At 40.0% G+C, this 15,734-nt stretch overlaps 1 protein-coding gene across 2 annotated transcripts; it reads left to right on the top strand.

Annotated features, from left to right (window-relative positions):
• Positions 1-2,018: 2,018 nt before the first annotated feature.
• panx2 (pannexin 2) lies at positions 2,019-14,801 on the top strand. 2 transcript variants are annotated; one of them, XM_015371132.1, is made up of 6 exons: positions 2,019-2,156; positions 5,428-6,114; positions 10,259-11,355; positions 11,662-11,797; positions 12,856-13,041; positions 13,135-14,801. In XM_015371132.1, the coding sequence occupies exons 2-6, from the start codon at positions 5,886-5,888 to the stop codon at positions 13,446-13,448; spliced, it is 1,962 nt and encodes a 653-aa protein (XP_015226618.1). In that variant the 5' UTR covers positions 2,019-2,156; positions 5,428-5,885; the 3' UTR covers positions 13,449-14,801. The 2 variants fall into 2 exon arrangements, with proteins under 2 accessions (XP_015226618.1, XP_015226619.1); XM_015371133.1 differs by lacking the exon at positions 2,019-2,156 and having other exon boundaries at positions 5,990-6,139.
• The last annotated feature ends 933 nt before the right edge of the window (positions 14,802-15,734 follow it).

The following is a 15,734-nucleotide window of genomic DNA, read 5'->3' as shown; positions in this document are numbered from 1 at the left end:
GTATGAGAACAGGGATGTTTTCCACAGGCCTGGAACTGGTGGTAGAGTGGAGATAGATGAAGTTGGTTCAGTCCAGAGACTGCTGGTTGGTGAGACGATCTGCTTGAGCTGTACTGGATTTTGCATGAACCTGTCCATGATGAGCAAGCATGAAATGACAGTGGAGAGGAAAAACTCTCCTTTTGTAAGAAACCTCTGGCAGAACCAGGCTCAAATTGGAAAGGAAGTAAGAGTCCGGGAGGAATAACACTCTAATAGGGACGAGGTTGAAGAAACACCATGGAAAAGCCAGATGGAGCTTAGCTACGATGGTGGAGAAGGGGATGGAGGTGGGTTGAATCTGGGTCATCTGAGTCCAAATCAGACATACACAACCGCAGCTTGCTCTTTGGCTGGGTAGCAGGGTGATTCATGGAGTTGAAGTCTTTTGAAGATGAACTCTGATTGCTGATTGGGCTTCTTGGTGGTGCGGTTAAAAACTGATTGGCTTGCGATGGAGGATGATGAGCCTCTGATGGATGAGGGTAAGTAATTTAGTTTCAGTTGAACTTCTGCCTAAGCTTCATATGTTCTAGAGAGTGGAGTAGCTGAAATACATAAAAGACCTCTTTAAATGCCTAAACAGACTCATAAGCTTTTGATATTACTATGGCGTTACTTTAACAGTCAGAAGCACAAAAATCTAGGGTATTGCTGAAAATTGCTGAGTAATGACGTCCTCTGATATGAAGTAAAAGACAGTTGTGTTGTTTCATTTTATTTATTTAATTTGGGAATAAATGCAGGGATGTTGTAATCTACGGAGCCCCTAAAGGGACATGGAGGAAAAAATAAACTTTTGCGAGATCCCACAATACTTTTGCGAGATCTCGCAAAAAATAAACTTTTGCGAAACGCTTTGCAAGATGTCACAAAAGGTTTTCCCATGTCAGCGAACCGGAAGTAAAACAGACACACAACAGTGGAGGCGCAAAGTGTACTGCTATGGGAGGATAATACGCCCATGTGTCAGCTACAACCATAGAGGATGATTTGGAGAGATTCTTAATTTCTAAGTCCCAAAAGACAACATTACACGAATTAAGAGAGACAAGATCAATATGCAATTCTACGGAGCACCTAAAGGAACATAGAGGAAAAAATAAACTTTTGCGAGATCTCGCAAAACTATTGCTGGATCTCGCAAAAGTATTGCGGGATCTTGCAAAAGTTATTTATTGCCCTCCATGTCCCTTCAGGGGCTCTATAGTAATCTTTTCCTTACCAGAATCTGAAGAATGTTTCATTCTTAAGATTTAGGTTTCAGTATTAAAATGTCTTAAACTTGCTTGTTTTGTTATCAAATCACCTTAGATTAGTTAAAAGCCTTCTTAAAAACCCCCAAATTATTATTACTTACATGATGAGACTAAGTTTCTTGTAACATTGCAGTCCAAACAATTCACTTTTTTTAATCTCATAAACCTTCCTCGAAACAGGAGGTTTAGGAAACCTCTTGATAATGCCTCATCCACAGACAGAAAGGCAAAGAACCAAGCTGCTGGCCACACCCGGAAGGTTTGAATGACAAGCATCTTTCCCTGTCGTCGTTTGCATGTGTCTTGCGGTCAGTCTCATTCTCAGATGATGGACATGCGGGATAAACCTATAAGTAGACAAGAAAACGCAGTCATAGTCACGCAGCTATGGACCGAGCAAACAGGAGTTGGGCCGTACAGCCGGTCTGCAAGGCGTATAATCGATATTTGGAGTCAATAATGTGACAATTGGGGTGCTAAATTATCATGTTGAGTAGAAGATTGTCCCAGAAAGCTGCTTAGTTAGTATTTCAATCTCAATGTTTGTATAGGCATATTCATTTGTTACAGGATGTAGCTCATTTCCCTGTTTTTTTGTCTTGCCAACAAACCACTGCGCGTCTGTAATTCCACTTCAAACACTCAGAGAGCGGAAACAAAGATCCGCAGAATTTGTTTTTGAGGATGAGTCAAATGCAGGGAGGGAGGGGGTGGATTGGGGAAGAAGGCTGGAGTCACTGAGGGAGGGTGGAGGGGGAGAAAAGGCGGAACAAACCGGTGCGCTCGGATACAAGCTGTAGCGTCTCGCCCGCACTGCAGATTAACTCTTACCGCGCCGGGAAGACACAGCTGGATTCGGTGAGTTATTTTCAAATTCTTATCTCTCTCATTCTCGCCGCCTGCAAATAGCAGTAGTTCGCTCCAGAGCAGCTGCGGTTTGGTCTGATCTGAGTGTAGACAGGTAGACAGCAGATGCAGGTGCAGAGAGTCACAGGGTCTCCTCTCGTCTCACGCACACTCAAAGCACATGCATAAACATTTCAGCATACAAATCAAATCCATGTATTTGACGTTCAGCAGCCTTATCCCTGGTCGTGCGGGAGCTGTCCATTGCTCAGGTGCTGAAGCAGCTCGTCATCTACAGGCAAATGTAATTAACTGCAATGCAATGTCTCGGCAGAGGTGATGCCCTGGACTAATGGACCCCTTTTGGAAACAGCAGTTAGGATCCCAGCCTGCTGTGCTAACAAGGACATGATGATCTTTTTTTATGAGAAAAACAAAAATTCTTATTTGTTCACTTTAAACACTTACTCACGCTAAAATTGTGGAAAGTGTGACCATGCTGATTTAGTTATCTCGGCTTGACATTTAGACATCCTAACCAGATGCCCTCATCCCACCTTAGAAGTTCTTCCATGTAATTTCGTCATCCAATCAATAATTAATGGAGAAACGGAAAGAGCTCCCCTCTCTGAGCTATTGTCCTGAAGTCTAACTTAGCCTCCTTTCACAGACAGCTGCACTAGTCAAACCGCCAAGCGGGGATGTCGTAGTAGCCAAAAAAAGTGGGATTCCCTATGTAAACACTGGTAACATTGCCCACCTGAGGTGCACAATCTGTCAGGCTGGAGCCGTGCCAGTGGCAAACAGACAATTCCTTAAATGTCTTTCTGCTCCTTTAAATATAAATTATGCAAACTTTTCATCTTCTCTGATTATTGTCATAGTCTTGCAGGATGCAGGTGAAGCTAAAATTAATGTCGGGGTTAAAGTGGAAGGCTCTTATCCCAAAAGGGAAATCTCATGCTCTCCTTAAGGAACAGTAATTATCCTTTGTCAGCATTAACATCAAATAATTGGCCCTTGATAATGCTTCTAAGGATTCTTCTGCTCATGATCCCACCATCATGCTCACTATTAGGCTACAGAGGAGCACACTAATTGCTCTTTGCACTAGTGAAACCGCTACTTAATATTCTTTGATCTAAGATCTTAGGAGAATATTCCAGGATATACCAGTGTGTGCTATTAGAGGGTTTTTGTGGAAGAGCTGTAATTTTATAAGAGCGAGAAGGAGAGATTCAGATATGCAACTGTTAATAAAAAGAAGAAGCAATGGCATATAAATAGGGCTGGGTGAAAAAATTGATTTAATCGATTTTAAATCTATTCCTTTACATTTTTGCAAAATCGATGTGTAGGGAATGAGATCGATTAGTTTAATAGTGACATGCGTGACGTTCACATTCAAATGAGCAAGCAGGTGTAAATGCCGACCCAAGTAACACACCGCTCAGCAAGCTGTCCCAACCGAAGTCTGATGTCTGGAACCATTTTGGGTTTAAAACAGCTAAAGATAATGTGCTGGATATGTAACATTAAGGTGACTTCCCACTACATTGATAATGAGTGGCGCCTCTCATCTTGTGCTACAGACCATCAAGATGACTTCAATCCAGTCAGCTGCAAGTATAGCCAATAGGTTGACTAAAGACATTAATGGGGGCTGACCAGCAAACACCCTGTAGTTGTTACAGACAACGCTGCAAATATGGTTTGTGCAGTGAAGATAATGCAGCTCATGCATGTCTGCTGTGTCCCTGCCGTGTCACGTCTGCTTGGTCGTGAGGCTTCACTTTTTTACAAACAAGTTTGCACTTTTGAGACAGTTTTTTTTCACATCTCAAGTTTAAACTGTCTGATTTACAAGTTTGCATTTTGTGTTTAATATGACAGGAAAAAATTAATTACATGAGTATTTTGAAACACAGTTGAACCGAAATTAATCGAATGATCGAATCGAAAGGAATAATTTAGAACGTATGAATCAAAATCGAATCGATTCAGGACTTTGGCCAAAATACCCAGCCATACATATAAAGGTACGATTAGTTAATGGTAAAATGGTGATGCATTCAATCTCCCTACAAAGGAGCTTCTCATAACTTTTATGTTAACCAACCCTGCTGCAGCAAGTGATCCTGCAGACAATTATGGCTCTTGACGTGCATTAGTTTAAACATTTACAATTGCATACATGAGAAAAAATGAAGGCGGACACTAAACATCTTGGATCACTTTAAGGGTTTTTTAGTAAGCACACAGTAAATTTTGCAGTGTTAAAGTAACATTTTAAGAATGCATTTGGTCCCATTCAGAATTAGTGTTAAATTAGAACTCTACATAGCGTATATTTTACTTCAGTTGTTGTTGTAATAACTCTAAAGGAGTCAATGTACTTGGTCGCTGCATATTTAAGAGTGTGGAATTTACTGTGCATTCTTACCGCATCCATTGTCTAATCTTCATTGAGAAGTAGAGAAATTATTCTGACAGCATGTTCAAGATAAAAATATTTGACATTTTGGTGTCGATTTCAGTTTGAATCAGTTTTATGTTTGTCTTTTCCTCTGTTCATTAAAAAAACGTTTGTTTTTTATTTTGGGGGGGTGGGGGGTTATGCTTGAATTTGACAAAGATACAAGGATACAATACTTTTTGAGATAGGATTTCTTACAAAAAACAACCAAAACATTATTGTTTCACAGCTAAGTTCGAAAAATCAATCGTCAGGTCATCCATTATTCATAGCTCTTTGGATCTGGTCTTTATGGAGATGCGGCAAAATGCTGTGGGAAACTAACACTCTGTATCATCAAAGTGTTGAAAATTGATGTTCGCAGACACTCTCCACCCAGCCTTAGTGAGCTTGAGCAATTGTGTTAGAAATAATGAACAAATATCTTTTCTCTAGGGCTTAAAATAGATACACACTTAAAAACACATTACTAAAATATTTCTCAACACTGTTTCGTTCCTCTTTACCATTATCCACTAGTTTTTATCTGTCATATGTACTATATGAACCCGGAATACAAAGTATTAAAGTCTCTAGTAACATAAAAAAACGTTTCCATACTTAGGTATGTTGTCTGGAAAATGTATTGGAATTACCTGTTCTTAATCGGAACATATCGTTTTAGACTCTGAAATATAATATTTTCCTAAAAATTTACTTTGATTAAGAGCAGCATTAAAATAATAGCAACATTCTTTATTTCTGTATAATTTAATTTGAAAAAAACAACAACTAACTTTTACACCTAACTTCTTATTTGTCTTGTAGGAAAGGACTGGGATAGCTTCCTCTTTCCAATGATCACCTAACCACCCTTCAGCCTGTGATTACTGTTCCTTTGAGGCACAAGAGCTCTTCCTAAACTCAGGTTATTTCTCAACCTGTCACATAAAGAGCTTGTGGACTGCAGCCAGACTCTGTGGAGATGGGACAAAACAAAGGGATGTACCAGGTGGACGCTGATTGAGAGAAGTGCTTCTAACCCTTATGTTGGTTGTTTTACAAAAGTTGAACAACATGCAACTGCTGAGCAAGCTTTGAACGTCACCATACCTCTAGGAACTACCACTTTCTCACATATGCTGACGTGGGCTTACAGTAGCCACACATTTCTGTGTGTATGTTTGCTTTACAGCATCTTGGCAAGTATCTAAACACAAGAGGGAGCGTCGGGTCTTGCCTCATTTGCCGGAGAGGATTTGTAGAGAACATCCTTCTGTTTCCGCATGCAGAATATCCTTGATCAGAACTTAGACATGGCCACAGCGCTACTTGCTGGCGAGAAGCTGAAGGAGCTTATCATGCCAGGCTCCTCTCAGGATGAGAAGGGTGGGGCACTGGCTGGCCTTATGGTGCAGCTCAAACTGGAGCTGCCATTTGATCGGGTTGTTACTATAGGGACAGTCATCATCCCCATCCTGTTGGTCACACTTGTCTTCACAAGAAACTTTGCAGGTGGGTGGCTCAGCCACTAGAGGGGGTATGTGTTAAAGTGACAACAAAAGTGTTTCTTTTTTAACATACTCTTTTTGACAGTTCACAAGAACATGTCTGAGTTTACATACAATGTCTCACAAAGCATTGAAAGAAAGTCTGATATTTTGTCATGTTACAACCACAAACTTTAATTTAATTTGACAGGGTTTTAGGTAATAGACCGACTCAAAACAGTTCATAGTTGTAAAGAAGAAGGGACATATTTCAAAGTCAAAAAGATATACAAGAATTTTGGGTAATTTTCAAGCCCCTTTACACAGTTACTCCACAATACAATTAGCACAACCAGATGCCTTAAGAAGAAACCTCTTTAGAATCCATAGGTGTGCATGACCACTTTTTCTACAATTACATTGTAAATGCAAGCATGGCCACGGGAAGTGGGGGTACTGAGGGTGCTGCACGATCCCCTAGTGGCGAGAGGGAGATTTAAAGAAAATGTTTTAAAAATACTTTGCACAATTTATACATTTCTTATGAATATTTTGGGAAATGATTTTGCCTTATTTATTTTACTATTATATGTGTACTTGGATTTTAATTTTATTATTTTGAGGCCTAATAAACACAAGTTCATGGAAGTTACATTGTCATGGCAACATCAAGCAAGCTAGAGCGTGGTATCCCGCTTGCAGCAGCAGACTAGTAAATTTACATAGAAACGAGGAGGAAATATAGCACAGAAACGCATTTCGGATTTGTCGCTTATGAATGATTTTCTCTCTACGACCTCAACATTTGGACACCTGTAAAAGGGCAGGGCACCCTGCCTGTAGCCCTGCCTGTGGCTCAATTCGCACTATTCATGCAGTTTAAAGTATCCATAGTATTTTAGAGTTTTTTTTTGGTCTTGTGTTCTTTGTGTAATGGAGAACTGTTCAACAACGTTTAAATAGTATAATAATATAATTATTTCCTTTGGGTTTGCACTTGTGTGACATAAACACAGTGACTCGGGTTCATGCCAGCTGACCAAATCTACATTGTTATAATGTTATTGTGAAGTTGAATTAATAACTTATACATTCACCTGAGAACTGATGAGGTCTGTGTGTTACAGACCCTGGTGGCGTGCACCGAAGTTTATATGACAATAAAGTAGTGAATCTCAATCTATTTACTTATTTATTTTTATTTTATTTTAAATAGGCCTATAGGTTCATTTTCTAAAAAAATAAAAAATAAAAAAATCACAGCACCCCTTGTTCAAAAGTACTTCCAACGGCCCTGGCCACAGGGCATGTGTAAAATGTTGCCTACAGTATTTAATATCATACCACTGATATCTGGTCATTTATCTTTGCAGAGAGCTCAAGCTTAATTAATATGTTGTAAAAATATTATTATTGTTGTTATTATTATTAATAAATCCATAGATTATTTATTAATACATTATTATCAATTCATAATCATAATAGATACATGGAATTAATATGTGTTCATCTAAAATATTCAATTGCTGCTCTGGATGTTTGTGAAGAGTTAAATATCCCCTCCATTCTCATGTCTTCTTGCTGCCTATGATTGATAGTTTTTCTTCCAGCATTGTCTTTTAGTTAGCTCCCTCTGCTTTCTCTGGAGAGCCTCCCCACAGCATTTCTTAATACGTAGGTGTTTCTTTTGGTTTTCTCTTGTGTTCCCCTTTGAGTTTGTGGTTAGAAAACATATTATTGTATATTTAGTTGTTAAATACTTTCATTACTGTTTTAATATATTTTGTGTTCTTTCATATATAAATTGATTTATACTCTTTTATTCTAATCTCAGGATTTTCCCTTTTGGTTTAAAGAACCTCTTGGATTTTAGTTTAGCTCCCTATCTGCCAATTACTCCCGCTCTCTCAGTATTCCTGCTTTAATTCTTCAAAAGCTGTTCCAGTTAGCTCATTTGTTTTGTATTTTACTCTTGCTGGGTTCTGTAGTTGCTCTGCTATGTCCCATGTTCTTTTTTACCTGTGGGATTCCCTATAAGATTTATTATCTTTTATTAAAACCTCTGTTCTTTTCATAGTCATTCTCTGCATATGGGATAAACATGACACAGCATAATTCTTAATACACATTGTTGAACCTTGGGGATATTTTATAGGGGTCTGTATTCTATTAAGTTTTCCAACAGCATTTTGAGTACCTACATAATATCTAGTTTTGCTCTCATTAGACCACCTTTGTACACATGTTATCTCTGCCCTCTACAATACTTGCAACAAACTACAAATTAACTGCTCAAGACTTTGTTTTAACCATGGGCCTCTTGGCTGCTTCACTGATTAGTACTGTCCTTACCCAGCCTGTCATTTTACATTAACAATCATGTCTTTGTGGGTTTGCAGTTGTTCCAGTGTATTTCTATTTTTAATATTGATTGAACTGTAGCCTACAACACCAGATATTGAAGCATGTAGAATTGTTTTATAACCTAAAGCTGTTTTGAGCTAACATCATTTTGATTTATCTGTATGCATTGTTCCATGATTTTCTTGATTCTTTTTGTTCACTAATGCTTTCTAACAAACCTGCAAGGACTTTATAGAACAGCTATCTCTTCTCGTTGTCTTCCGCTTTATCTGGGAATGGGTTGCCCTACGATAGACTGATGACCTGTCCAGGGTGTACCCCGCCTCTTGCCCATTGACAGGTGGAGATACGCACCAGCACCCCTTGCGACTTCACCCGGGATAAGTGTGACGGAAAATGGATAGATGGGCTCAGGTGCAGCAGTCTCAGCAGACACTACAAGACTTCCCACTCTACAGACAGATTGTCCAGCTCTGCTGGGGGAAGCCTGAGGTTCTCCCAGGCCAGCTAAGAGACTCTCTTGTCCTGGGTGTCCTGGGTCGTCCCCTGGGCCTCCTCCCGGTGGGACATGCCTGAAACAGCTCATAAGGGGGGCATACAGGGGGCTTCCCGAAAAAGATGTCCATGCCACCTCAGCTGACTCCTTTCGATGAGAAGGAGAAGCAGCTCTACTCCAAGCCTCCCCCAAATGACCAAGCTACTCACCTTATTTCCAAGGGAGAGCCCAGCCACCCTGCTGAGAAAGCTATTTTCGGCCACTTATATCTAGGATCTCGTTCTTTTGGTCATGATCCAGAGGGTAGGGACGTAGAAAAGTTTTGCCTTTTTTCTCAGCTCTCTCTTAACCATGACAGACTGATGCATTATAGTAGCAGCCACATACTATTTTGTGTTGGTCTAACATCACTTCATATAAAATTGGTTGCAGCATAAAATTGGTTGTATCATAATGGTTATGGTAAAATATAACATTGTTTCAGAGTGTTTGACTGTATTTAAGGTGATGTTTACATGACCAGTTTGTTTCTGAGAAAATTCAAACAAAGTAGTTTTGATGATGCAAAAAATGTAATATTTTGTTGAAAGTAGGTTTAAGAAGGAGTTTGGCCAAAATACAGTTTAAAATCAATGACTGATGCAAATGCTAGCTTGATGCTGAGTCAGGCTCTCAGCTGCAGTGTTTATTCAGCTGGGAATGAAAATGAAGCAGCAGAACAATGTGGGAGTTCAGACAGTCTAAGGATTGACGGTATGCCTGGTATAATTCTGGAAAGTATTAGAGTTAGAGACCAAAAAAAAGCTATTTCATTTAAAAAAATCTTAAATGTCACAAAGATAAACATAGACCAAATTAAACTTTGAATTTCAATGTATTGTTAACATGGGCAGAGAAAATGTTTGGCAGACCATAATTCTTAGGTTCTCTTTTTGAACATGAAAGATATGTATTATATCAAAACGCAGAATGTCTCTGGTTAAGGTTTTAGTATTCAGCAGATGAATGACACAAAAATGCTCAGAGCTATAATATGATCAGAGAAAATAGCCATTTGTCATTTTCATAAAAATCTAAACAAATCCTTCAAGAAAATGTGAATTTCAGAGTAGAACTAAATAAAAGACCGGCACTTTAAACATTTGTATTATCCATATGCAATATTTTTCCAGTGGTTATATTACTTTATACAGACTTTGATGTACACTATAGCATGATATTGGTACTTTACTGTTTCAGCTCAAACATTTAAGTATCATAATAAATCAGAAAATATATATTGACCCAAATATTTCTTTTCTTTTTTCAGAGGAATCTATATACTGTTACACACCGCACAACTTCACCCGAGACCAGGCACTTTATGCGAGGGGCTACTGCTGGACAGAGCTTCGTGATGCTAATCTTGGAGTGGACCTGTTTGAACATAAATTCCTGCCCTATGCCCTCCTTGCCTTTGCTGGGATCATGTACATTCCTGCCTTAGGTTGGGAGTTCCTTGCCTCTACGCGGCTAACTTCAGAGCTCAATTTCCTGCTTCAAGAGATTGATAACTGCTACCACAGAGCTGCTGAGGGCAGAGCCCCCAAGATTGAGAAGCAGATTCAGTCCAAAGGCCCTGGTATAACTGAACGGGAAAGGAGAGAGATTATAGAAAATGCAGAGAAGGAGAAAAGTCCAGAGCAAAATCTTTTTGAAAAATACCTTGAGAGACGAGGCGAAAGTAACTTTTTGGCTAAGATTTACCTAGCTCGCCATCTAGCTATCATGTGCCTCAGTTCTATTCCCATTTCCTACCTGAGTGCATACTATGCACGGCAAAGGCAGAATGAGTTTACTTGTTCACTAGGCCAGCCCCCAGACATCAGCAGCTACCCAGAGTTGAAGCTTAATGTCAACTGCAAGCTCCCTGCTGTGCAGCTGCAACGTATCATGGCTGTGGTGGACTTAGCCCTGCTATGTACTATGAACTTCATCATCCTGCTTAACTTGTTGCATTTGTTTGTGGTGCGCAAGTCTAATTTTGTGTTTGACAAACTTAATAAAGTCGGGATCAAGACAAAGCGACGATGGCAGAAGTCTCCGTTCTGTGACATCAACATTCTGGCCATGTTCTGTAATGAGAACAGGGACCACATTAAGTCTCTCAACCGACTGGACTTCATAACTAATGAGAGTGATCTCATGTATGACAATGTGGTCAGGCAACTGTTGGCTGCACTTGCACAGTCCAACCATGACGTCACACCTACTGTGAGGGAATCTGGGATACAGACCATTGATCCCAACATGGACCCTTCAGATATTGGGGTAGGAGAGATAGCTGGGGAGCCGCTGGTCATCAAACGTCCCCGAAAGAAGATCAAATGGATACCAAGCTCAAACCCTCTTCCTCAGCCATTTAAGGTAAGGCAGTCACTGTTGAACACAACTCACATTTTTCTTGTATTTCAGAATTCATTGAACATCACCATACCAACATTCTAATTGGGCATAAATGCAGCTACTATTGAAAACGAATGAAGAAGTATCATTGAAACTATTTTACAGAACAATATAGATCAACATGCTCTCAGCTCAGGAAACCTTTGCTTTAGAGTCCATTAAAAACTTATGAAATGTGCCTGAGGTTCCTAACTGTTGTTTTTGGCTCTTGAAATAGGAGCTATTTAAACAATAAAAAATTCACCTCTTCTCTGTCTGCTAATCAAGGAGCCGCTCACTATGACCCGCTTGGAGAATAACACTAAGCCTGAAAAGCCCAAACCACTCAGACGGAAAACCATGGCAGACAGCCTCATTGCACCACTGCTGGACAGTAAAAGCACACAGCATCCTTCAACTAAAGGTATTCTGTCTTCTGTCTATGACATGACAAGAGCAAATTTATGGTTCTCCACAATTATCTGAATCTCTGATATAGATATGCAACAAGCCTATACCAAAAACATATCACGCTTATTTGCAGTAGTATAATATCCAATCAAAATTTTAAAAATGATCATTTAATTGGGGAAAACCCACAAATTTTCCAAGCATTTTTTTACCTTTAAAAATACATTATGTAAGTTTTTAATTTAAAAAAATATGTTATAAATAGACTTTATATTTGACCCTTTACTAATTAAACATTATTTGATGAGCAGGTGGACACCTCAGTTGTTAAGTGTCTGAGGTGTCCACCTGCATCTGTTAGCTTGTAGCATATATTCCTGAATTTACTTCAGGTCGAAAGTTCCCGCGCTATTCAGCAGCTGTAACTTAAGGCTGTTCAATGGGTTAGACCTTGCAAACAATCTAAGCGTTAAATTGAAGATGGATTTTGTGGATACCCAGAAATGACTCAGTTCTCCTCAGACACCAAAGGCAAGTCAATGTAGGTTAAAAAAAAACAACCTTGTCAAGTATGAGCACGAGCTATGAGAACAAACAGCAGAGTGCTGCAGACCTGTGTTTTGGCTTAAGGGGGCAGTATTATTAGAAAACCTCGGAATGCCTCTTTAAATGGACAAGTTTAGCACTTTTCATTAGTTATCCATGCCTTCCAATTTTCATAAGGCTCTATTACCTTAGATATACTTATAATGGGATTCAACTAAGGTTGCTGATCTTCATAAGTCACTAAATAAGTTCTTAATATTACTAAAATCTGAGCAAGAATTTTAAAGTACATCTAAAAATGTAAAAATTAACACAGGATAGGAACCTAAACTTATTTTGTCATAACTTACAGTTTTAATCAGTAACAGAAGTAAAAAATAAATGAATAAAATTCCATGACCTCTTGTTTGATATTTGTACTAAGGAATGACATCCTAGAGGTCACCAGGTCTACCTTATGGTACATTTTCACCAGTGGCATTCAGATTCTTTTTAAACCAGACAGCTTTTTTTTCTAATCTACAGACATCAGTGGAATGGAGAAGAAACATGCACGAAACCTGTCTCTGGATATCCACCCGTACATGCTGACAAGCCGCAAGCCAAAGGTGGAGGTCTCAACCGTTGAACCACTACCATCAGAACACAACATGGATACTGTTTACCTAGAAGGCACTCACACTATTGTTCATGTCTCCTGTGCCATGACAGGTATGCCCTACAATAGGTTGTTGCTGATACTGGATTAACATTTATTAGAACATTCTGAATGTGAAGTTCAACTCATGACTTTTATCTTTTCAGAGCCTAAGATTAGTTCCCCAGTATCAACCACTGCTGCCTTTTCTACAGTAACTCTGCCCTCCACTACATATGTGAATGGAGTGAGCCCCAACCCTCCCTCTAGTGAAGACGCACTCAGTCCCAAGTCATCCCCTGCACTTATGGAGCCTCTTGCTCCAGCTGACAACACTGAGCCACCTCTCCTGACCAAAGTCCCCACAAGCAAGCTACGGAACATTCATCACACCCTTTTTGAAGAAGAAGAGGATGAAGAAAATAGGAGAGGCCGGTTGGGAGAAAGACCTGGGGAGCTCATTGCTGCTGGAGAATGTTGAAAAGTACACCATACACTCAACAAAAGTATAAAAGCCACACTTTTGGTTTTGCTCTCTTTTTTTATGAGGTTGACTCAAAGATTTAAAACTTTTTCCACATACACAAATTTACAATTTCCCTCAAATATTGTTAACAAACCAGTCTTAATCTGTGATAGTTAGTACTTCTCCTTTGCTGAGATAATCCATTTATATCACCATGATTAGTGCAGAGGTGCGCCTTAGAGTGCCCACAATAAAAGACCACAATTAGGTGCAGTTTTGTCACACAGCACAATGCCACAGATGTCGCCATGGATGATGGAGCATGCAATTGGCATGCTGACAGCAGGAATGTCAACCAGAGCTGTTGTTTGTGTATTGAATGTTAATTTCTCTGCCTTAAGTCATCTCCAAAGGCATTTCAGAGAATTTGCCAGTACAACCAACCAGTCTCACAATTGCAGACCACGTGTAACCACACCAGCCCACGACCTCTACACCCAGCATGTTCAACCTCCAAGATTGTCTGAGACCAGCCACTTGGACAGCTGCAGAAACAATTGGTTTACATAACCAACGAATTTCTGCACAATCTGTCAGAAACCGTCTCAGGGAAGCATATCTGCATGCTTGTTGCCCCCATCGGGGTCTCCGTCTGACTCCAGTTCATCGTCATAACATACTTGAGCCGGCAAATGCTCACATTCACTGGCGTCTGGAACGTTGGAGAGGTGTTCTCTTCACAGATGAATCCTGGTTTACACTGTTCAGGGTAGATGGCAGACAGCGTATGTGGCCTTGTGTGGATGAGCGGTTTTCTGATGTCAATGTTGTGGATTGAGTGGCCCATGGTGGCGATGGGGTTATGGTATGGCCAGGCATCTGTTATGAAAGGAAAAAAATAGGTGCATTTCATTGATGGAATTTTGAATGCACAGAGATACTGTGACGAGATCCTGAGGCCCATTGTTGTGCAATACATCCAAAAACATCCCCTCTTGATGCAGCAGGATATTGCATGGCCCCGTCTTCCAAGGATCTGTGCACAATCCTTGAAAGCTGAAAACATGCCAGTTGTTACATGACCGGCATACTCACCGGACATGTTACCCATTGTGCTTGTTTAGGATGTTCTGAATTGGCGTATACGACAGCGTGTACCAGTTCCTGCCAATATCCAGCAGCTTCACACAGTCATTGAAGAGGAGTGAACCACCATTCCACAGTCCATTTGGCATCCTGTTCAACCCTATGTGAAGGAGACGTGTTGCACTTCCCACCAATAAAATAAAACTGTACCTTTCAGATTGGCCTTTTATCATGGGCAGTCTAAAGGCTGATTTATACTCAGAAACCAGGTCATCTGTGTGTGTTCCACAGACACTCTGGTGCACCTCTCCGAAATTGTAGGTGACTGCAGACAGTGTTGCAGACATGAGGCCTCTGATTGGTCAAATCTACATCCCCTCACAAATATGCATATTTCCTGTTTGGTATCTTACTGGCTTGTTCAGGTTATATGACCGCCATTGTGGAATACGACTCGTGAAGATCAACTAGCTAGAAGAGCAAGGTGCGCAAGAATGCTGAGACCTGGATCCCCGCTCTTTTTCACCCTCATGTCCCTCCATTGTTGCACAAACTTACCCCTTGTATTTTTCCACTTCCTCACTGCCTTGGCCATATCTAGACCCACAGCTAGTTTGTGATTGTCCCTCTTGTGTTGTGCCGTGGAATGACATAAGACCATCCTTCAAAATTGGACATAAATCAAAAATATCTGCGTCATACCTGCGATAAGCTCACTGCGACACACTGCTGCAGGAGTATAACCAGCCTTTAAGGCACAGCTGTGCACTATTCATGGTGTCTAATCAGCATCTTGATATGGCACACCTGCGAGGTGGGATTGATTATCTCAGCAAAAGAGAAGTGCTCACTATCATAGATTTAGACTGCTTTGTGAACAATATTTGAAGTAAATGGTTATATTGTGTATGTGGAAAAAGTTTTAGATCTTTGAGTTCTTCTCATAAAAAATGGGAGCAAATCCAAATTTGTTGCTTTCATATTTTTGTTGAGTGTACTTCAGAACTGTGTGATCACAAATGCAACAATCCCCTATTTCTCATCTCCTTCTACTCATATCAATTCATGTGACTGGTGTCCTGGGCAGCAGAATGCAAGAGAATGATAATGGCACAGACATGATCCTTGTTATATGAAAAAAAAAAAAAAAATTTCTGGATGACAAAATATGTGATTTGTTGAAGGAAATGATGTCATCTTCATGCCTCAGGATGA

Source organism: Cyprinodon variegatus, unplaced genomic scaffold, assembly GCF_000732505.1.
Source record: "Cyprinodon variegatus isolate N-32 unplaced genomic scaffold, C_variegatus-1.0 Scaffold54, whole genome shotgun sequence".
Classification (NCBI taxonomy): Eukaryota; Metazoa; Chordata; class Actinopteri; order Cyprinodontiformes; family Cyprinodontidae; genus Cyprinodon; species Cyprinodon variegatus.
The sequence above is the reverse complement of the archived record's forward strand: the minus strand, read 5'-3'. Positions and strand labels throughout refer to the sequence as shown.

Coding starts and splice junctions, on each gene's coding strand:
- panx2 (XM_015371132.1), top strand. CDS start 5,886: ATGCAGAATATCCTTGATCAGAACTTAGACATGGCCACAGCGCTACTT. Junction 6,115..10,258: donor CTTCACAAGAAACTTTGCAG/GTGGGTGGCTCA, acceptor TTCTTTTTTCAG/AGGAATCTATATACTGTTAC. Junction 13,042..13,134: donor TGTCTCCTGTGCCATGACAG/GTATGCCCTACA, acceptor TTATCTTTTCAG/AGCCTAAGATTAGTTCCCCA.